This window comes from Hibiscus syriacus, unplaced genomic scaffold, assembly GCF_006381635.1.
Source record: "Hibiscus syriacus cultivar Baekdansim isolate YM2019G1 unplaced genomic scaffold, ASM638163v2 tig00005924_pilon, whole genome shotgun sequence".
Lineage (NCBI taxonomy): Eukaryota > Viridiplantae > Streptophyta > Magnoliopsida > Malvales > Malvaceae > Hibiscus > Hibiscus syriacus.
In genome coordinates, this window is record NW_024062070.1 from 35,124 (window position 1) to 59,943 (window position 24,820).

The 24,820-nt window shown below is 34.1% G+C and overlaps 1 protein-coding gene and 1 pseudogene across 1 annotated transcript; one reads left to right on the forward strand and one right to left on the reverse strand.

The window, feature by feature from the left end:
• The first annotated feature begins 710 nt into the window (after positions 1-710).
• On the forward strand, positions 711-7,363 carry LOC120200011 (annotated as a pseudogene).
• Positions 7,364-8,330: 967 nt separating this feature from the next.
• On the reverse strand, positions 8,331-9,008 carry LOC120200012 (agamous-like MADS-box protein AGL62). Its single transcript, XM_039200963.1, has one exon. It carries the CDS (start codon positions 9,006-9,008, stop codon positions 8,331-8,333), a length of 678 nt encoding a protein of 225 aa, XP_039056894.1.
• Between the last annotated feature and the right edge of the window lie 15,812 nt (positions 9,009-24,820).

A 24,820-nucleotide genomic window follows, 5' to 3' on the forward strand; every position in this document is an offset into this window, starting at 1 on the left:
TACAAATATACGAATTAGCATTACCTTTACTGTATGTATGTGATGGTTTTTCATCCAATGTTTGGAAGTACACATTAAAGATTTAATTTTCTACTAATGGGTTAATCTAAGTGATAAGTAGTTTGATATTGATTAGAGGTAAATTCTCAAGTTCAAGTCTTTATGTATGTAGAAAATCATCGTTGGAAGATTTATCCACCAAAACCAAATATACGACGCGGATCAATCCAGATTAGTAGGTCGAAAATCGGGAGGGCAAAGAAAGATTCAACTCTCTGTCAAAGCTGTTGTGAATGTAGATGTGAGAAATAAGCATGGATGAGCTACTTGTCCTTTAGATATGGCTCTATTATCTTGTTAGAAAATTAATTATCTCATCAATGAATAAAACAAAATAATTAGAACTGAAGTTTAAATAACAATAAAGAAAGAAGCATGATAATTAGTGATCACCCACTACATCCCATGCTGATTTAAAGAAAGAAGCATAATAATCATCTGGACCAGGCTTTGTCATTCTCCTGCTCAAATATGGCAGCCTTGATTTCATCATTTGTATTCATTTATAGTTATGTTTACGATAAATTTTTAATATTTATTTATAAATTCTCCATTGTTTTCTATTTTACTTATTGATGAGTTGGTTTGTTGTTGTTCATTAACTCATGTATGGAACTTATGCAATGATAGTTCATCAAACACATTCAGCCATGGTTCACCATTACGTGGTCGGAGTTGCAGGTGCTATAGCTTCTCTTTTGGGGTTTTATGCAACATTATAATGTTACTATGTTGATAGAGTTAGGCCATGACATTGAATGATGAGATCGATGCTCAGCGAGTTCTCGGTTATGTTCTCTACATGGACGGAAGGATGCCACCATTGTTAGGAAAATAAACCGAGTACAAGTAATTTCCCTATAACCAGATTAGTGAGAATGCGAAATAAAAGCGGAAAAATAATACCCGAAAATTGATAACGGAGTTCAGCCAATTGTGCTTACGTCTCCGGGGCTGCTGCAGATCTTTTACTAAGAGAGAAAATTTACAGGTGTTTACAAAACACTCACTACTCACAAAAAAGCTCTCTAGTATAGGAAGAAAGAAATGTTTTGGGATGATTTTGAAGCTAAATGGGTAAGGGTATTTATAGTAGAAACTTAGGGACTAATCTTTGAAAATACCCTAAAGTGCAATGACTAAAGTGAATTTACCCATTCCTATTTTCAACAAACATCTACCAAAATTTTACCAAACTTTGAAAAACATTTTTCAAAGAAACATTTACCAAAACTTTGAAAAAAACATTTTCCAAAGTTGGTTGCCAAACTTTGAAACTTTTAACAATCTCCCACTTGAAGACTGATTTTAATATGTCTTCACACCTCGATCAATGCAGCAGCATGTCTGGTCTTGTTATTCTAGCATGCCAACTGAAGTTGAACACAACTTCAGTTTATCCGTAGTCACCGTCTTTGTCAACATGTCTGCCGGATTTTGAGCTCCACTAATCTTTTCAAGTTTCAAAATCCCATCTTCCAGAAGAGACCGGATAAAATGATATCTCAATTGTATGTGCTTTGTCCTGGAATGAAAAGACGGATTCTTTGCTAGATGGATAGCACTTTGACTGTCGCAATACAAGATATTGTTTCTTGTTTCTTGCCTAACTCTTCCAAGAAACTTTGGAGCCAAACCATCTCCTTGCTGGCTTCCGTAACAGCGACATATTCTGCTTCAGTTGTGGAGAGAGCAACTATCTTCTGTAGTTGAGAAACCCAACTCACTGCAGTTCCTCCTAGAGTATAGACATACCCTATAGTGCTCCTTCTGATGTCGACATTTCCGGCTAAGTCAGCATCTACATAGCCTGTCAGTATCATATCTCCATTTGAAACAAAGTGCTTTGTTTGTGGTACCCCGAAGATATCTGAGGATCCATTTGACTGCTTCCCAGTGTACCTTGCCCGGATTATTCATGTACATGCTAACAGCTCCCACTGCATGAGCAATATCTGGTCTGGTACAAACCATGGCATACATCAGACTTCCAATTGCTGAGGCATACGGCACCTTCACCATGTGTGCACGTTCTTCCTCCGTCTTTGGTGATTGGTCTTTGGAGAGTCTGAAATGAACACCTAAAGGTGTACTTACTGGTTTAGCATCTTGCATGTTGAACCTGGAGAGTACTTTGTTGATGTACTCAGCCTGTGATAACATCAAAGTCCCCGACTTTGTGTCTCTCTTGATCCTCATCCCAAGAATCTGCTTTGCAGCGCCCAGATCCTTCATAGCAAACTGCTTCGACAATTTTGCTTCAAGTGTATAATCTCTTGCATGTCTGAGCCTGCAACGAGCATGTCATCAACGTACAATAATAAAATAATGAAGTTGTTGTCGAACCTCTTGATGTAGCAACAATGATCTGCTTGGCATCTGATAAAACCACTGCTACTCATGAAACTATCGAACTTCTTGTACCACTGTCTAGGAGCTTGTTTTAAACCATACAAGCTCTTCTTCAACCTGCATACCAGGTTTTTCTTGTCTGCCTCTATGAAGCCTTCTGGCTGCCTCATATAGATTTCTTCCTCCAAATCACCATGAAGGAAAGCTGTCTTTACATCTAACTGCTCAAGATGTAAATTCTCTGCAGCTACAATTTTCAACACCAGTCTGATTGTAGACAATTTTACGACTGGAGAGAAAATTTCATTGTAGTCAATACCTTCTTTTTGCTGAAAGCCTTTGACAACCAATCTTGCTTTGTAGCGTTTGCTCCCATCGTGCTCTTCTTTGATCCTGTAAATCCACTTGTTGTGGAGCGCTTTCTTGCCTGGTGGTAATTCAGCTAATTCCCTTGTCTGATTTGACATAAGCGAGTCCATCTCATCTTTCATGGAAAACTCCCACTTGACTGAATCCTCCACTTGCATTGCTTCATCATAGCACTCTGGTTCACCATTGTCAGTCAGCAACAAGTAGTGTAAAGAAGGAGAATACCGTTGGGTTGGTTTAGGAATTCTGGAGGAGCGTCTCAGTTCTGGTGTGCTTGGTTCTTCTTGAACTGCTTCAGGATTGATCTGAACATCATTTCCAGAAATCTCCTCGAACTCAGCAAATTCCTTTGTTTCAGCTTCGGTATTACTTGATTCTGCGGTTGACCTATCTTTGTACATCACATTTTCATTGAAAATGATGTCTCTGCTTCTGATGATCTTTCGATTTTCGTAGTCCCAAAACCGGTAACCGAACTCATCACCACCGTAACCAACAAAGACGCATTTGTTGGACTTGGCATCAAGTTTACTTCTTTCAGCAGAGTTTATGTGTACATAAGAAATACAACCAAACACTCTTAAGTATGAAAGGTTTATTTCTTTCTTGCTCCAAGCTTCCTCTGGTATTCCGCCATCCAAAGGAACTGAGGGCCCACGGTTGATCAAGTAAGCTGCAGTGTTGATAGCTTCAGCCCATAGAAATTTGGGCAATCCGGCATGTATCCTCATGCTTCTGGCACGTTCATTCAGAGTTCTGTTCATGCGCTCTGCTACGCCATTCTGCTGCGGTGTTATGGGAACTGTTGTCTCCATCTTGATCCCATTGTTTGCGCAGAAATCTCTGAATCTACTGTCTCTGTATTCTCCTCCATTGTCAGACCTCAACCGCTTGACTTTCAAACCAGTCTCATTTTCCACCATGGCCTTCCATTTTCTGAAGGTATCAAAGACTTCTGATTTCTTCTTCAGAAAATAAACCCACACCTTCCTTGTTGAATCATCGATGAAGGTGACATAATATAGTGAGCCTGCAAGAGATGGAACTGGGGATGGTCCCCATACATCAGTATGAATCAATTCTAACATTTCTGCCTTGGGTGTCTTGCCAATCTTTGCAAAACTGACTTTCTTTTGTTTGCCAAAGATGCAATCCTCGCATAGTCCGACATCTACATTCTTTAGATCCGGCAGCTTCCCTTTTGACAAAAGTGTCTTCATCCCTTTCTCGCTCATATGGCCAAGCCTTTGGTGCCATAGGTTTGATTTTCCATCAGCATCTGCTACTGCAATGATATTCTCTAAATTTGAGGTTACATAGAGAGTACCAGTCTTCTTACCACGAGCAATGACGAGTGCTCCTTTGGTAATCTTCCATTCACAGCCTAAAAAGGTTGTGTTATATCCTTCTCCATCAAGCTGTCCAACAGAAATCAGATTTCTTTTGAGGCCAGGAATATGTCTCACTCCTATCAGTTTCCAGGTGGTCTGGTTTGGCAACTTTAGTCGGATGTCTCCTTTTCCGACGATCTTTAAGGTTTCATCATCAGCAAGATGAACCTTCCCAAAATCACCACTGACATAGTTCTCCATGATTTCTTGGTATGGGGTGGAGTGGAAAGATGCCCCTGAATCCAAGATCCATGATTCAATCGGACTGTTGACGCTTAGAATCATGGCATCACCTGTCTCCTCTGTCACGTTGGCAGATTCCTGTGCACCGGTATCTTTCTTCAGTGCTCGGCAATCTCTTTTGAAGTGACCCTTCTTGCCGCAATTATAACAGGTAAAATCTTTATTTCCTGTTCTTGATTTGCCCCTTCTGGATTTTGATCTGCCACGATTTAAATTTCTTTCTGAAGTTCTCCCTCTAGACTCGGTGTGCAAGGCTGAGGAGGTTGATGCTTCACCCGATTCTCTTCGTCGAATTTCTTCACTCAATACCAGATCCCGAACATCGTCGAATTTTAATTTGCTGTTTCCCGACGAACTGCTGACTGCTGTAACAGTAGCATTCCAACTGTCTGGTAGAGATGATAAGAGAATTAAAGCTCGAACTTCATCATCGAACTCAATTTCCACTGAACTCAACTGGGTTGTGATTGTGTTGAGTTCATTTAGGTGTTGTGCCATCGATGCCCCTTCCGCCATCTGCAAATTGAATAATCGCCTCATCAAATGAACTTTGTTTGAGGCCGATGGCTTCTCATACATACTGGAGAGAGCCGCCATAAGACCCGCCGTGGTCTTTTCCTTTGCTATGTTGAAAGCAACATTGCGGGATAACGTCAGTCGGATAACTCCGAGGGCTTGTCGGTCGAGAAGAGCCCAGTCTTCATTCTTCATGCCCTCTGGTTGCTTTCCTGAGAGAGGTTGATAAAGATTTTTCTGGTACAGAAAATCTTCAATCTGCATCTTCCAAAAGCCAAAGTCCGCACCATCGAACTTTTCAATTTTCACCTTCCCTTCATCTGCAGCCATCGCTTCCACTCGAATCTAGCTTCTTTTGGATCGTTTCTGACAATTCTTGCGAACCACCGTGTATTAGAACACCACTGTCGACAAACTCGTATCGCCGACCGAAATTTCACTATTCACGAAATTCACTATTCACGTGAATAGTAATGAATAGTAACCTCGCAGAAAAATTGACAAAATTCACAACCAAAAGCTCTGATTACCAGTTGTTAGGAAAATAAACCGAGTACAAGTAATTTCCCTATAACCAGATTAGTGAGAATGCGAAATAAAAGCGGAAAAATAATACCCGAAAATTGATAACGGAGTTCAGCCAATTGTGCTTACGTCTCCGGGCTGCTGCAGATCTTTTACTAAGAGAGAAAATTTACAGGTGTTTACAAAACACTCACTACTCACAAGAAAGCTCTCTAGTATAGGAAGAAAGAAATGTTTTGGGATGATTTTGAAGCTAAATGGGTAAGGGTATTTATAGTAGAAACTTAGGGACTAATCTTTGAAAATACCCTAAAGTGCAATGACTAAAGTGAATTTACCCATTCCTATTTTCAAAAAACATCTACCAAAATTTTACCAAACTTTGAAAAACATTTTTCAAAGAAACATTTACCAAACTTTGAAAAAAACATTTTCCAAAGTTGGTTGTCAAACTTTGAAACTTCTAACAACCATATCTTTTCCTCCGGAAAGGTTTTAGTCCAATGTCGCCGGAAGAAGATTCCATAACGGTCGTTTCATTCAAAGGTTGCGGGAGAAGGCTGCGTCTCTTCACAAGTAAATTCGATCTATTGATTTCATTCATCTGAAATTTCGCAAAACTATACTTTTCTAGGCTCAAAATCCATGTCTTGATGATATGATCATGTAATGTGAGTCTAGAACAAGGGACAGTGAGTCAGTGACATCTCTGCTTGAAGAAAATGGGATTGTCAAAGGAGTACACTACAAAGATAAGAGTGGCCAAGTGCTGACGGCTTATGCTCCTCTCACCATCGTCTGTGACGGCTGTTTCTCGAATTTGGGACGCTCTCTCTGCAATCCCTAAGGTGAAAATTATTAGGGAATCTTGTTGAATTATATGCTTTGAGAAAACGTAAAGATGTTGATTGGTTTTTGCAGATTGATGTCCCCTCTTACAGTGTTTGTTTGGTTGTTACAAACTGTAAACTTCCTTGTGAAAATTATGGAGTTTTTGTAATAGCAACTCCTTCGCCTTTCGTGTTTTATCCGATCAGCTGCACTGAAATCCGTTGCTTGGTCGATGTTCCTAGTCGGAATTTACCTTCAGTTTCTGATGGTGAAATGGCCGATTACTTGAAAACTCAAGTGGCTCCCAAGGTACTCGGATCTTTCTTTTATTGATTCATTTTGGAGGACTAAGGGCTAACAAAATGACATGTACGTTTCAGGTTCCTCCTCAACTGTACACTGGCTTCATATCAGCAATAGAGAAGAAGGGTAACATAAGAATAATGCCAAACAAAATCATGGCAGATGCTCCATACTCGACTCCCGGTGCGATTTTGATCGGCGATGCATTCAACATGCGCCACGCTTTAACCGGAGGTGGAGTGACAGTTGCACTATCTGATGTTGTTTTCACTAAGGGATCTTCTAAGACCTCTGGAAGACCTATCCCATCCATTCACCATCTGCAAATATCTCGAGTCCTTTTATACTCTGAGGAAGGTACTGTAATCCCATGTTTGATGTACATTTCAAAAGTGAACGACATCGAGAAAAACGTATTCGAACTTTAACTGCGTTTGCAGCCGATGTCATCCACAATAAACGCATTGGCCAATCTCCTGCACAAGGTGCTGAGTGCCTCGTCTGATCCTGCAATGGAGGATATCCAGCAAGCATGTTTTGATTATGAGACTTGGAGGCGTATTCGCTTGCGGACTATCGGCTCTGCACTCCGGTTTACGCCCTCGTCCATTAAGCTTGGCATTCCATTTCTTGGCCATTGCAATCTATACTGTTGGCCTAATGTTACTTTCATTTCCTTCTCCCAAACGTTTGTGGAATGGAGCTAAACTCCTGTGGGTCAGTATCTTTACCAAACAATTCTTCTGCAACATGAACATGATATTAATACATGAATTACCATGATCTTTTCTTGTTTTCTTATAAATGTTTTTAATAATTTGACAATATACGTTCAAGTATTCTTATAAATGTCGTGTTCGAACCGATAATCTTTAAAGATAACAGTCGTCCTCTAACCACCTAAATCGTTTGATTCATGCAATTACTAGACATTATTTTGATACTATGAGCACAATCTGATATTATCTTATTCGGTTGCTCATTAATCTTTTAATCTATATATTACGTACTAACTCGTAATCTATAATAAATATTTACAGAATATATACGTTTTTAAAAGGATTAATATTAATTTATAAATTTAATATAGACACAATATAATCTAATAAAATAATAGTATCTTACTGATAAATCAAATCGTCGTATATTAATATTGATCGTATACACAAAAAAGATTATGAGTGATAGTAAGATTCCATTTACTAAGAGAATAAAGTAACAATTTTTCTTGATTCGACTCAAAATATTTTTAAGGTTGTCTGAAATATATAATCGAATATAAATATAAAAATATTATGTATATTTTGATTTTAATTTAATTATGAGTACATTCTATCTAAATTTATTTTAGTTGAATTGATAGCATTTTATTTGTAATTATAATTATTCTTATAATCGTATTTATGACGTTTCTGTTGTAATTGATAAAACGTTCATTAGTACTAGAGTTCTATCAAATTAATGCAATTTTTAGTTTGATTCGATTCGATATGTTTAATAATTTGAATTTATTCGATTTGTATTGAAAAATAATCTATACTCAAAATAACTCGAATAAATATATCTGAATAAAAACTTAACTCGAGTTTCAATTAAAACAAGAAAAAAAGACTAATTAATTAACAACTTCATTATATATGATCATATAGATCAATACTGTTTATACAATAATTAGAAACTAAACAGATTAATTGTCTAAAGTAAAGCTGTAATCATACCTTCAATGATGCATAGAGATCATTAACAATCTAAGTCAGGACCATGACCAAAATTAAAACCTTCGATATCGAGACCGAAATCACCGTAACCACTCGACTCTCCAGTGGCAAAACCACCGTTTTGGACGGCATAACTGGTGGCTGCCGATGCGGTGAATACGTCCCCCACCAATTCATTAGCCCTGCTAACCACATTGTTCCTCAGCTCCTCCATTGCTTTAGCATAAGCTTCAAGTTCCTCAATCCCCATATTATTATCAATAGGGTCTTCCCACCAAAACTCTCCCCTTCTCTTCTTCTCTTCGTTCTCTTTTTCAATCTCTTTGATTCGCTTCTTTTCGACCTCTAGTTTCTCCAGCGTCTCTTGACACTCCTCGTTAAACTCATCGAAACAAGGAACGATGGCGCCATTCGTCGTCGAACCGTTGTCTTCGAGAAGGTTTTCGCTAAAATAACGATTCAATATCACATTTATATCCGGGTAGCCGAAGCAAAACGGTTTCCCTTTCGGAGAGAACACAATGATACCGATGTTCGCGCCGCATAAAACGCAAAGCTCGCTCGCCTTTTTGAATAAACCATTGCGACGCTTCGAGAACGTTACTTGACGACTGCTTTCGTTCTCGAGTTTCTTTATCTGAATCTTCTGACGGCCCCGAGTTGTCTTGGTGCTAGTGTTGCTACCCTTCATAGCTGCCATGGTTAAACGCAATAAGCTTTGGGAGATTATAGTTCTGCCTTGACTACTTTTTCTCATAATCAATTTCTAAAATTTATAAACAAAATAAGAAATCTTTTATTAAAGTAATTATAATGATTCTCCATTATTTTGTTTCCAAATTAAGTGGAGTATTATTATTTTTTTTCAAATAAATAATAATAATAAATTGTTCTAGAATTAAATGAAATTATAAATTTTCTGCTTTATTGGAAAGTTATACGATTCTGGGAGAAAAATAATAATTATACGATAAATTTCTTTATTTTAATTAACTTTATGACTCTAGAAAAAGTATAATAAAAAGTTAAATACAATTTTTAATTTGGATATATTTTATTTTCAAATTTTCCAGTTAAATCGTTATATTTTTTAATGAAAATATTAATTAAATTATAAAAAGTAATAAAATTCGTATGAACTATCATGCAAGTTACTACTTTAGCTCGTACAAAGTTTAAAGTTATATAATTTTATGTTCATTAATCGTTCGTATTGATTTGATGAAGCTGATAGATGATTCAGTTATCAACAATCTTAATTAAATTAAATTTTATACAATTTTGTATTATAAAAAATATATAATAATTATTATACAATCCCAAAGTTTTTCCCGTAAAAAAATAATTAATTACATATTAGAGAATCCAAAAGATTTGCCTTAAACAAATGCTTAATTAAGCCTTAATTAAATGGAATAATTATATAATTCTCATAATTATCCAAAATTTTATTCCCTATGATTATGGTTTGTAATAGAATAAATAGTACATACTAATTAAAGTTGCCTTGTTTGTTTATCATATAATATCTTAAATATTAATTCTTTAAAACCATATATTATAAATTATTTAATACATTCACTAGTAAATACAAGTTGTCTAACATCAATTAAGTGACCTCAATTATAAAGAAATTATTGTTATTCTTTAAGATTTCGAGTTCTAACAAAAAATTATTAAAAAAATATATGTTTTTTTATTAAAACAAATGTGTTTTGATGAAGTCGTTACCACATAAAGACAATTTTAAATAAATTTCAAGTAGACGATTTTATAATAGAGATATTAATTCCTTGATCGGCAATCGTATTGTATTAATGTAAGTGTAATCAATATATAAATAAATAAATATATATATATATATATATATATATATATATATATATAAAAGATAAGATCCACTTATATGTTATAAAAAAATAAATTTTAAATAATTTATAGTAATTATATTTAAATAAATAAATGGATTAGATCTAATTAAAATTTATAACTCATAAATAAATATTCCTTTAACTCGTTTTAGAGCTTATGGTTTATGATTTAGGGTTTGGGTTTAAAGTAGGAGTTCTAAGGTCTAAATATATATATAAACCCTAAAAACTTAAACTTAAATCTTAAACCTTAATCTTAAAAAGAAAAAAATATTATTTTATTGTGAGTAAAAAGATATTTATTTATGAGTTATAAATTTTAATTAAATCTAATTTATTTATTTAAATATAATGACTATAAATTGGTGTAAAACTTATTAATTTTACGAAGTATAAGTGGATCTTAACCCCCCTCTCTCTATGCTTATATTATGTATAATTAATAAGTTTTATATTAATTTATAACCATTAGATTTACCCTAAACTCAAAAATAAGTTAAAGAAATATTTATTTATGGTTTATAAATTTTAATTAAATCTATCATTTATTTATTTAATGACTATAAATTAGTGAAAAACCTAGGCTTAATTATAAAATAAGTGTCCAAACTATAGTGTTTTTCACGAATAGGAATCTAAACTATTTTTTGAATGATCTCAGTGCTCAACGTTACAAACGTTATCACTTTAGGTGTTCGGGCCATCAATGGCTTTAAATTCCTCGGTTAAGTGACATGTGTCACAATCTAGTAATTTTAAAATTTTTATTTAAAATTAAAAAAAATTAAAATTATATTTTAGAAAACATTGAAATTTTGAAATAACTCCAAAACTTTAAAAACCTTTATTTCAACCCCTAAACCCATGCTGCCTTCTGCCTTTTGCCGTCGACGAAACTCTACCTGACCTCATCCCCCCCGACAACCAAAACCCCTATGAAATCGAGACCGGCCGACGGTTGATCAATGGCGAATCGACATTTTATACCCCATGAAACCTAGGATGAAAATCACAATCCCACGCTATTATGACGGCCAATTGACGACAACTACGGTGGCATATGACTAAAGGATGGCAAGGACTATGTCGGCGGTGGTGGTCACGGCCGGAAAGGGTGATGATAGTGGGTTAGGTTAGATTTTAGGGATTTTGGGTCTTTTTGTAATTTAAGAGAAACAAGGGTTTTTTTATAAATATAATAATTTTTATAATTTTAAAAAAAATAAATTTTAAAATTATCAGAGTGTGACATGTGTCACTTAACAGAGAAAATTAATGTCATTGACGGTTCGGACACCTAAAGTGGTAACGTTTGTAATGTTAGACATCGACATCATTCAAAAAAAATAGTTTAGGATCATATTCGTGAAAAACGCTATAGTTTAGGCACTTATTTATATTTAAGCCTAAATTTATTAGTTTTACATAGTGTAAGTAGATCCTAACACTTATAGGGTTAGGATCCACTTACAATATGTAACACTCTTTTAGTTTTACACTTTTTTAAGATCGTTGGATTGAGGAAAACCAAAGGCTAAAATTAAGTCTTAGTTTTTTTCCAGTGAATATATTCTTATTTTATACTGTTAATTCCAACCTTTAATTTTTCTCATCCAATGGTCCTAAAAATGTGTAAAATTAAAAGAATTTTACACAGTATAACTGGATCATGCCTCTATATAATAAAACTCGATATAATTAATTAAATAATTGTAAAATTGATGTAATTCATAAATTATTTTTTTGTTCACCATTTTTCTTAAAAAAATCTACATTTATATTTTTTTGTAAAGTATGTATATTAAAGAAGAAATCATACACGGAAAGAATTAAGTGTGTATCGTTAAAAATCTATCTAAACTTATATGAAAAAAAGAGTACACACATAACTCTGAAGAGAACAGAACACAAGAAGCAACATTGAAAGAAAAACACTCCACATTACACATCAAAATGGACCGATCCCGAGTTATCCTCCCACAGCAAATTTAGTTTTTTAATTTATATTATAATATTTCGTAGGGAAAATATATATTTTAAAATTAAATTTGATTTTAAGGTCGAATATAGTATATGAAGGTTTTTTTTCAATTAAGTATCTGAATTTTTTTAATTAAGTATTTAAATTTGAATTGTTGGTATAAATTAGTATTTGAAATTCAATTTTTGTTCAAATTATTATTTATAATTAATGGTTTTATTTGTACCATAAAATCAAATTTAAGTACCAATTTAAACTTAAAAATTAAATTCATATATCAGATTATATATATATATATATATATATATATTGAATTTTAAAATCAAATTCATTTACTTCACCGGTAAAAAAATTAAATATCAAATTACATTTTGTTTATAAATTCTAAATTTAATCATAATTCTACCTGCTAGTTATGACTCATAAATATATCGAGAAAGTCTCGTAGTGGGGGGTTACGATTATGTGGGTTGGGGGTGCGGGGGTATACGGCCATGCGGTATGGCATAGGGTTATTTTTGTAAATATGTATCAGGGCTTATTTATTATAAAAGGAGATTTAACCTAAACCTATGAGACACTGAATTAAATAAAAATTCTAGCGTCGCCTAAGGCACCGAGGACGTAAGCACATTGTTGAACCTTGTTAAAATTCTTGTGTTATTTTTGTTTTCTTTACTCGATTATTCAACAATTGCTATCAGATGTCAGGAGCCAAATTCGAAGTTGCAAAATTCGATGGTCAGGTAACTTCGAATTATGGCAAACAAGAGTGAAGGATCTGTTGGCGCATCAAAGGATCTTAAAGGCTTTGCGACCTACAAAGCCGGCGTCGATAGAGGAGGAAGATTGGGAAAAATTACAGCAGGGAGCGACAGGAACCATACAATTATGTTTGACGGATGAGGTCATGTATCACGTCATGCATCTGTCGTCTCCAGATGAAATTTAGAAGAAGTTGGAAAGTCAGTTTATGTACAAATCCTTAACGACTAAATTGTATCTAAAGCAGCGGTTGTATGGGTTGAAGATGCAGGATTATCATGATTTGGCGCAACACGTGAATGTCTTCAATCAAATCGTTTCTAATTTGGCTCGACTTGATGTGGAAATTGAGGATGAAGACAAAGCGATGATTATGTTGTGTTTGTTGCCTCCTTCCTTCTTACGAACACATGGTGATTACTCTTACATATGGGAAAGAGACTATCAAAGTTGAGGAGATTACTACAGCCTTGTTGGCTCACAATCAGCGGAAGTAGAATGCAGGAGAAAGTTCTCAAGCTGATAGCTTATATGTCAAGGGTAATCGAGACTATGGACGGAAGCTAGAGAATGCAAGGTCTAGGAAGCAGAATTTTATATCCAAATCTAGGGATAAGAAGACAATTCACTGTTACAAGTGTAAGGAGGTGGGACATATGAAGCGAGACTGTCTGAAGTTGAAAAAGCATATTGATGAGTAGCGTGATGACTTATCCAAGTCTGTGAATGTGGTCGAGGATGACAATTCTGATTGCAGTGAGGGTGATATGCTCTCTATTTTAATGACTCTATTGACGGATGCTTGGATTCTTGATTCTGGATGTTCTTATCACATCAAGCCAAATAGGGAATGGTTTTCGACATACAGGTCGGTTAATTCTGGTTCTGTTTATTTGGGTGATGATTGATGCTGCAATATTGTTGGTATTGGTGATGTCAGAATTAAGATATATGATGGTTTTGTTCGGACGTTGTGTGGTGTTCGACATATCCCAAATTTGAAGAAGAATTTGATTTCATTGGGCACTTTGCACAAGAATGGTTTTATCCCTAAGGCTGATGAGGATAGGGAAACCATTCGGATTGTTAAAGGAGTTTTGATTATGATGAAAGGAAAGATGACTGTAGGGAATATTTACAGATTGTTAGGGAGTACCGTTGTAGGTGGAGTTCATTTTGTTGAGTCCTGTGATGATACTACCAAACTGTGGCATATGCGTCTTGCTTATCTTAGTGAACGTGGTATGGTTGAATTACATAAAAGATGTAACACCCTCAACCCGTATCTGACCCGAATACGAGTTTGGAGTGTCACATTGACTTTTCAAACTTTGACTCTTGACAAAATTCAAAGAAAATTTAAAGCTTTCATTAAAATAAAAACTGTGTATTTACATAAATTGACCAAAATAACCAAAATCGATCAGAGCATATTCAGCTCATTCAATTAGTACATGCCAACTATATTCAGATTAACCATACACGTTTAAATCATCTATTTTCTAATCTGAAACTTTGTAAGGAAAATGTTGACCTGTCTTGCTCCTCTTAGCTCTTTACTTTCTCACTTCTGTAACCTACGTGTGAAACAATCACACGCTAAGTCGTTGACTTAGTGAGGCATAAAACATATAATAAAACTCTAACTCGTAATCATGCTTGAACAATTTCTACTAACATATCACATACAAGCATCACACCCACATATACATATAATAATTCCTACTATGCATCTTTCATATATATATATATATATATATATATATATATATATCCACGCATACATATAATTATCTTCTTTCCTATCATTATCATATTATCACCTTTCATATTTCTATTCTCTTATTTATATGATCAATTAAGCTCATATTATATCTTATAGCATATACAATAATCACTAACACACATATATCATATACATTACATTCCATGTTATCTCTTATTAGCCCATGTGCACTTGTGAGAACTAAAGATATGTGAGTCTATTGAGGTTATGCACCACTATGTTGTCACCACAGCTCATATAAATGTCCCAAAGGACCTATCCAGAGGTCACAAAGACCCCGGTAACTATCCAGAGGTCACAAAGAACCTCGGCAACTGTCCATAGGTCTCGAAGAACCTAGGTAAACTGTCTATATATCTCGAAAGACATAGGTAAACCCTCGACTCTTGGCATGCCAACTATACCCCTAGCTCTCATATCACATAACATGGACATTATCATTTATAACATTTCATATCACTTGTTATTTCTCTTATATCACATACCATATGTATGTGTAACCATATATCTCATATCACATGTATCGCAAGTGCATGTATTCACGTAGATCGTTTCATATGACTTATACCATTTCTCATTTGTTCATGTAACTCGCATGTCATATCATGTAACATATAACACAATCATATAGGCTTACGGTTTTATCACCTATCATGTTATTTCACTTATACACTTTTATATCACATAAACTCATATATATATCATGTCACATAACTTATCTCATAACTTATTTGATATTCCTATATATTCTCATCTTATAACTTATATTGCCTATGCATATAACCTTATGAATTATTATCAAGTACTCAATTAATGTTCCTATATGGTTCCATATTTATCATATAACCTATGAGCTATTCTTATATTACCCTATATCAACCATACTTTGTTTATCTCACTTTTCATATCATTCATTCAAAAGCATGTTAACACATATAATCATGCATACATACAATTTATGTCATGCATATACATATAATCATATATTCATGCATTCAACATAGGAAATAGACTTGTCACAAGTCTTGTTTCCATTTAGCACCATAAACGAATTAATATGCACTCACCTGAGCCTCACTAAGTTCCAATCCACTTTTGTGATTTTTCCTTTCTTTCGATCGAATCTTAACTTGATGATCGTTCCGAAACTTGTTCGTGTTTGATATCTACATAATCACATATTGATACATATAAGTATCCAATTGATATACTCTAATCTATCATTTCTTAGACCAAAAGAAATGTCTATTTCAATTTCCCCTTGAAGTGCATCGATGCATTCTACAGTGCATCGATACATTCTTTAACATGTGCATCGATGCACTACCCATGCATCGATACACAAATTACCTTCGATGTTTTCATTTTAAGGGGATGCATCGATGCACTCCTTATGCATCGATGCATCAATTGCATTTGATGTTTCTTCTTTAAAGAGTGCATCGATGCACATTGAATATGCATCGATACACCTTGCCCAGAATTTGCATTTTAGTACGAAAATCATCAACTCTTCCCTTAATTCTTCTATTTTAAGCCTCTAATATGTCATTAAACTCAACTACCATTACTTAAACCAACTTATATCCATGTAAATCATCTTTAACCTCAAAATTCTATATTCCTTATGAAATTCAAGAATCATACTCAATTTCTAACATGTTCTAAATTCCATTCAATTGCTTCTAACTTCTTAATTAGACCCATGACAAGTCAAATCCAACTTTAGAACTTCAAAACCTTTCTATAACAAAAGTTCATTTATAAACCCTTAATAGAAATTCTTTTCTAATTCTCTCTTTGGTGTTTTAAACTTATATAAGCTTTCCTTAAGCTTATATAACCCCCAAAGACTCAAATCAAACTTAAAACTTTCAAGAAATCAAAAGCTAAATCAAACTTACCTTTTTCCCTTGGCTTCCACGTAAAGAAGAAGAAGAAAGGAGAAGAGAACTCTGGAGAATTCTCTCCCTTTCCACGTGTATTTATCCTTACCAATCCCATTTTTAATTCATTTCTTGGTCAATTGACCTTTTTGCCCTTTATTTCCTTTATAATTACTAAATAACCTTCATCATATATATCCAATAATCATTGAACTATTTCATTCTTCTACTTTAGTCACCAAATTCTGAAATTTTACAATTTGGTCACTAACCCGGTATTGCGGATGTTACAAATCTCCCCTCCTTTTTAAGAAAATTCTTCCTCGAATTTTCACTGGACATCTTGATAGAAACATATCTTCTAAAGTTCTCATGTTGCTTCATTAATTAATCTTTCTTGTCATCATCAGAAACTTACTTTTCAATCCTTTAGCTTTTCAATTACCTTTTTCCCTTATATATATATATATATATATATATATATATCATATCATGTCACTTATCATTTAAACAGCAACCAGTAACTTCAATCCATTTTCATCAATCAACAACCTAAATCAATCTCTAACTACCTTATAATAATAACCAAATTCGTTTTCCATCACCATTTAACCAAAAACACGACCTTAAATCTTCTTTAAATATGATTCAACATACACTTTTAAAGAATCTATTCACATAACCTTACACACTTTTCTTAATTCTATATCCAAAATTATCATCTACACTTCCATATAACCTTTATCGTATCTGATCCTTTAACTCATCCCTTTCATTTCTTTATTCCATTATTCATTTATTTATTCCTTATACCCAAATCATATTTCCTTTCATGTTCACATACTCTTGTCTTATCACCTACACTCATCTCTATGTATCAATCTTCATTGCATCCTCATAAGTTTGATAACCCATTTACTTATATAGAACTTCATTCTTTATCATTTCTTATACTTGTATTTTCCTTCCTTAAGGTTCCATGCAAATACTTATTTTCTTTTCTACATCATTGCTATCTGATCAGAATACATAACTATATTCAGTTTCACATCATAATTGATTAACTCAATTTTACCTTTTCTTCCAATCTTATAACCTTTACTCTGAATTAATCAATAACATCTGTCCAATCTAGGGCATAAACCCTAATCAACCAATCACATACATCCTTTCCAATCGAAATTATCTCAAAATTCATTTACTTAACTTGTCAATTTCACCTCATTCTCATACATCCTGAAATTTCCGTTGTTCAACTCAACATTATGACTTCCTTTGTCTTATAAACTGATCATCGATATACACATTCTCAAACTCTTCTTATCAATCCTCAGCTTTACTCAAATATACAAATCCTTATTTCCTTTACTATTCCACATTACTATGATCCAAATATACAACTGTATCCAGATCCATTTCATATTTGGTTATCATATCCTGACAATATCTTATAATCTTATAATTCCAGTACATTTTTATCACATACTCTGGTTAGCCAACGCTAACTTTTTCTATCTTAACTACAAACTCTTATCATAAACATACTCTTGTTTATGCTCAATACTATCACTTCATTTCAACTCATAAGCTCTGACTTTATTCATCTTATACGCTTGTCACTGATGCACTTATCATTGAGTTCTTCTATAAGTACTCACCACGTCATTCGATCTTTTTAACGTTCTTATGGTGACACTTGTTCACCATATTCTATCTTATCCACATACTAACAAAACTAATCCATATAGCTTTTCCGATTTAAAACAATAAAGATCTTCTTTCACTATTCTAATATGATTTCAACTTTCTGAAATCAACATTTAATCTTATAAGATATTTTCTGAGGTTTTCGCTCTTCATCCTGCCTGGCCAGAGCAGGTGAATTGCTACAACCATCAGATTCACCCCCTCATTTTTTTTGAAATTCTCATAATCAGATTTCTAATATATTAAACTAATCTTATTCTACTAGCAAGACAACATACTCTTTACACTATCATATCAGATATTTTTTTCACTCTGTGTTGGCATGTACACATTTTATGACACTTTGGACTTTAGTTTATGCTGAGAATCGGTTAAACCGTAGCTCTGATACCAATAAATATAACACCCTCAACCCGTATCCGACCCAAATATGAGTTTGGAGTGTCACATTGACTTTTCAAACTTTGACTCTTGACAAAATTCAAAGAAAATTTAAAACTTTCATTAAAATAAAAATTGTGTATTTACATAAATTGACCAAAATAACCAAAATCGATCAGAGCATATTCAACTCAATCAATTAGTACATGCCAACTATATTCAGATTAACCATACACATTTAAATCATCTATTTTCTGATATGAAACTTTGTAAGGAAAATGTTGACCTGTCTTGCTCCTCTTAGCTCTTTACTCTTCTCACTTCTGTAACCTACGTGTGAAACAATCACACGCTAAGTCGTTGACTTAGTGAGGCATAAAACATATAATAAAATTCTAACTCGTAATCATGCTTGAACAATTTCTACTAACATATCACATACAAGCATCACACCCACATATACATATAATAATTCCTACTATGCACCTTTCATATATTCATATATATATATATCCACACATACATATAATTATCTTCTTTCCTATCATTATCATATAATCACCTTTCATATTTGTATTCTCTTGTTTATATGATCAATTAAGCTCATATCATATATCTTATAGCAAATACAATAATCACTAACACAAATATATCATATACATTACATTCTATGTTATCTCTTATTAGCCCATATGCACTTGTGAGAACTGTAGATATGTGAGTCTATTGAGGTTGTGCACCACTATGCTATCACCATAACTCATATAAATGTCCCGAAAGACCTATCCAGAGGTCACAAAGATCCAGATAACTATCCAGAGGTCACAAAGAACCTCGGCAACTGTCCATAGGTCTCGAAGAACCTAGGTAATCTGTCTATATATCTCGAAAGACATAGGTAAACCCTCGACTCTTGGCATGCCAACTATACCCCTAGCTCTCATATCACATAACATGGGCATTATCATTTATAACATTTCATATCACTTGTTATTTCTCTTATATCACATACCATATGTATGTGTAACCATATATCTCATATCACATGTATCGCAAGTGCATGTATTCACATAGATCGTTTCATATGACTTATAACATTTCTCATTTGTTCATGTAACTCGCATGTCATATCATGTAACATATAATACATAATCATATAGGCTTACGGTTTTATCACCTATCATGTTATTTCACTTATACACTTTTATATCACATAAACTCATATATATATCATGTCACATAACTTATCTCATAACTTATTTGATATTCCTATATATTCTCATCTTATAACTTATATTACCTATGCATATAACCTTATGACTTATTACCAAGTACTCAATTAATGTTCCTATATCGTTCCATCTTTATCATATAACCTATGAGCTATTCTTATATTACCCTATATCAACCATACTTTGTTTATCTCACTTTTCATATCATTCATTCAAAAGCATATTAACACATATAATCATGCATACATACAATTTATGTCATGCATATACATATAATCATATATTCATGCATTCAACATAGGAAATAGACTTGTCACAAATCTTGTTTCCATTTAGCACCATAAACGAATTAATATGCACTCACATGAGCCTCACTAAGTTCCAATCCACTTTTGTGATTTTTCCTTTCTTTCGATCGAATCTTAACTTGATGATCGTTTCGAAACTTGTTCGTGTTCGATATCTACATAATCACATATTGATACATATCAGTATCCAATTGATATACTCTAATCTATCATTTCTTAGACCAAAAGAAATGTCTATTTCAATTTCCCCTTGAAGTGCATCGATGCATTCTACAGTGCATCGATACATTCTTTAACATGTGCATCGATGCACTACCCATGCATCGATACACAAATTACCTTCGATGTTTTCATTTTAAGGGGTTGCATCGATGCACTTCTAATGCATCGATGCATCAATTGCATTCGATGTTTCTTCTTTAAAGAGTGCATCGATGCACATTGAATATGCATCGATACACCTTGCCCAGAATTTGCATTTTAGCACGAAAATCATCAATATTCCCTTAATTCTTCTATTTTAAGCCTCTAATATGTCATTAAACTCAACTACCATTACTTAAACCAACTTATATCCATGTAAATCAGCTTTAACCTCAAAATCCTATATTCCTTATAAAATTCAAGAATCATACTCAATTTCTAACATGTTCCAAATTCCATTCAATTGCTTCTAACTTCTTAATTAGACCATTGACAAGTCAAATCCAACTTTATAACTTCAAAAACCTTTCTATAACAAAAGTTTATTTATAAACCCTTAATAGAAATTCCTTTCTAATTCTCTCTCTTTGGTGTTTTAGACTTATATAAGCTTTCCTTAAGCTTATATAACCCCCAAAGACTCAAATCCAACTTAAAACTTTCAAGAAATCAAAAGCTAAATCAAACTTACCTTTGCTCTTGGCTTCCACGTAAAGAAGAAGAAGAAAGGAGAAGAGAACTCTGGAGAATTCTCTCCCTTTCCACGTGTATTTATCCTTACCAATCCCATTTTTAATTCATTTCTTGGTCAATTGACCTTTTTACCCTTTATTTCCTTTAATAATTACTAAATAACCTTCATCATATATCCAATAATCATTTAACTATTTCATTCTTCTACTTTAGTCACCAAATTCTGAAATTTTACAATTTGGTCACTAACCCGGTATTACGGATGTTACAAAAGAAATATGTTGCATGGTGTTAAAAGTTGTAAGCTCGATTTTTGTAACTATTATGTTCTTGGTAAACATACTAAAGTTCCTTTCAAGACTGGGAAGCACACAACTGAAGGGATTCTTGATTATGTGCATTCTGATGTATGGGGCCTTCCACGACATCGTCATTGGGTGGATCTAGGTATTATGTTACTTTTATTGATGATTTTTCACTGAAAGTTTGGGTGTATTTTTTCAAGTAGAAGTCTGACGTTTTTGAGAAGTTCAAGTTATGGAAAGCTGAGGTAGAAAATCAAACAGGATGAAAAATCAAGTGTTTGTTGTCTGACAATGGTACAGAGTACACAATTTCACAGTTTCTAAATTTATGTAAGGAGCATGGGATTAAGAGGCATTTTACAATGTGCAAGACACCACAACAGAATGGTGTTGCAAAACGGATGAACAGGTCGTTGAATGAAAGAGCTAGATGTTTGCGGTTGAATGCGAGGCTTCCCAAACACTTCTGGGCTAAGGCTGTTAACATGGCGTGTTATCTTATCAATAGATCGCCAAAGGCATCATTGGCAGGGAAAGTTGCAGAAGAGGTATGGACTGGTAATGATGTTACTTTTGATCATTTAAGGATTTCTGGTTACCCTGCTTATGTGCATGTACCTACTGATGAGAGATCCAAACTTGATGCAAAATCGAAGGAGTGCATTTTCTGGGTTACAAAAAAAGTGTCAAAGGATTCAAGTTCTGGGATCCAGTTGCGAAGAAAATTGTAATCAGTAAAGATGTTGTTTTTTATGAACAACCCATGTTGCAGCAGAAGAAAGACACAACAGTGGTGGATTTCGAGTAGTTTCTAGTTAAGAAAACAGAAACTTCTCAACCGACTTCTGATGGTTCCATTACGATTGATTTATAGGATTATAGTCTCGCCAGAGACAGGGTGAGACGGACAAATATAAAGCCTCCGAACAGATTGGGTTTTAAAAACTTGGTCTCTTTTGCACTTACTGTTAACAGTGATGATTCGATTACTTTTCATGATGTTGTTACTAGTCAGGAAAATGACAAGTGGATGGCTGCCATGGTTGAGGAGATGGAGTCTTTGAATCACAATCGCACAGGAGAGTTAGTTCACCTTCCTGAGGGTAAGAAGCCTATTAGTTGCAAATGAGTGTATAAGAAGAAACCAACAGTAACAGAAAAAGGGGGGAGAAGTTCAAGGCTCGTTTGGTAATAAAGGGTTTTTCACAGCAGAAAAGAGTTGATTATGATAAAAAAAATTCTCCCGTGGTCCGACACACTTCAACCCGAGCAGTACTTGCATTTGTGGCTAATTGGGATTTGCATTTAGAGCAGATGGATGTGAAAACTGCTTTTTGCATGGTGATTTAAAGGAGGAGATCTACATGCAGCAGCCTGAAGGTTTCACTCAATCTGGAAATGAGCATTTAGTTTGCAGATTGAAGAAATCTTTGTACGGGTTGAAACAATCTCCGAGACAATGGTACAAACGGTTTAACTCTTATATGATCAAGATTGACTATAAGCGATGTGAGTATGATTGTTGTGTTTATGTTAAGAGCCTTGATGATGGTTCTTTTATTTTTTCTGTTACTGTATATTGATGATATGTTAATTACTGCGAAGAACATGGATGATGTTATCGGTTTGAAAACTTTATTGAGTCAGGAATTTGATATGAAAGATTTAGGTGCTGCAAAGAAAATTCTCGGAATGGAAATTTACAGGGACAGAGACTCAAGGAAACTGTGGCTATCTCAATGGGGTTATGTTGAGAAAAGGCTAGAAAGGTTTGCGATGAGCAGCGCAAAACCAATTAGCACTCCATTGGCGAATCACTTTAAGCACTCATCATAATAGTGCCCTAAGACAGATAAGGAAGCTGAAGATATGACTTTACTCTTGGTGAAGGGCCTATTTGTTGGAAGTATACTATTCAATCTGTTGTGGAATTATCTATGTGGAATTATCTACAACTGAAGCTGAATACATGGCAGCGGCTGAAGCTGTAAAAGAAGTTTTATGACTTACTGGTTTAGTGAAGGAGTTGGGTGTTTAACAAGGTGGAGTTCAGTTGCTTTGTGACAATCAAAGTACTATTTACTTAGCTAAGAATCAAGTATATCGTTCTAGAACTAAGCATATTGATGTAAGGTTTCACAAGATCAAAGAGTTGGTTGCATCTGGAGAGATTTTGTTTTAGAAGGTACACACTGATGAGAATGACGCTGATATGTTCACCAAGCCAGTTACGACCGACAAGTTCATGCATTGCTTGGACTTGTTGAGTGTTTCGAGTTGTTAAAGAAGTAAGGTAACCCAACCCACATTGAACGTTTCCTAAGGGGTAGGATATTCACCAAGGTGGAGATTTGTTTAGGTATGGCTCATAAATATATCGAGAAAGTCTCATAGTGGGGGTTACGATTATATGGGTTAGGGGTGCAGGGGACTGCGGCCCCGAAGTATGGTACAGTGTTATTTTTGTAAATATGTATCATGGCTTATTTTATTATAAAAGGAGATGTAACCTAAACCTATGAGACATTGAATTAAATAAAAATTCTAGCGCCGCCTAAGGCACCGAAGACGTAAGCACATTGTTGAACCTCGTTAAAATTCTTGTGTTCTTTTTGTTTTCTTTACCTGATTATTCAACACTACCTATATGAGAAAAAAATAGATAGTCTAGGAGACAGAATGAGAGTATTTCTAGTAAATCCAAAACTGTTAACCTAGGAAAATATGAGGTAACAAAGATGAGGAATACCAACCGACCAAATTGAAGCCAATTTGAAGTTTGTATCATACTCATATTGTATTCAATACTTTTTACATAATTTTTTTAAATATTTTAAATTCATCCTCAAACTATGACTTATTTTAAATTGGTCTCTAAATTTTTGAACATTCTAATTTTATCTTTGTCGAGTCAATTGATCAAAGAATGTGACCAAGAGGGAGTGAATTGTCAATAAAAAATTATTGGAAGATTTATAAGAAATAAGAAAATTGATACAATACTACTAGAAAAAACCCCTTTAATGACGCGCATTGCGCGTCATCTATGGGTGTAGATGATACACAAATGCGCGTCATTGAAGCCACCGACATAAATCTCAGATGACACGTAATTGTGTGTCATAAATCTATGATTCGCATATTTATGACACGCATTTATGACGCACATTGCACGTCATTGAAGCCCCCGTCATAAATGAAGATGACACACATTTGTGTGTCATAAATTTATGACTCGTATTTATGACTTACATTTTGTGTCATTGAAGCAAATGTCATTAAAAAAGATGATACACATTCGTGTGTCGTGATTGTATGTCGTAAATTATATATATATATATATATATATATATATATATATATATATATATATTGTAAATGACAAATAATCAA

What these genes read in the sequence shown, in the direction of transcription:
- LOC120200012 (XM_039200963.1), bottom strand. Translation starts at nt 9,008, where the DNA reads ATGGCAGCTATGAAGGGTAGCAACACTAGCACCAAGACAACTCGGGGC.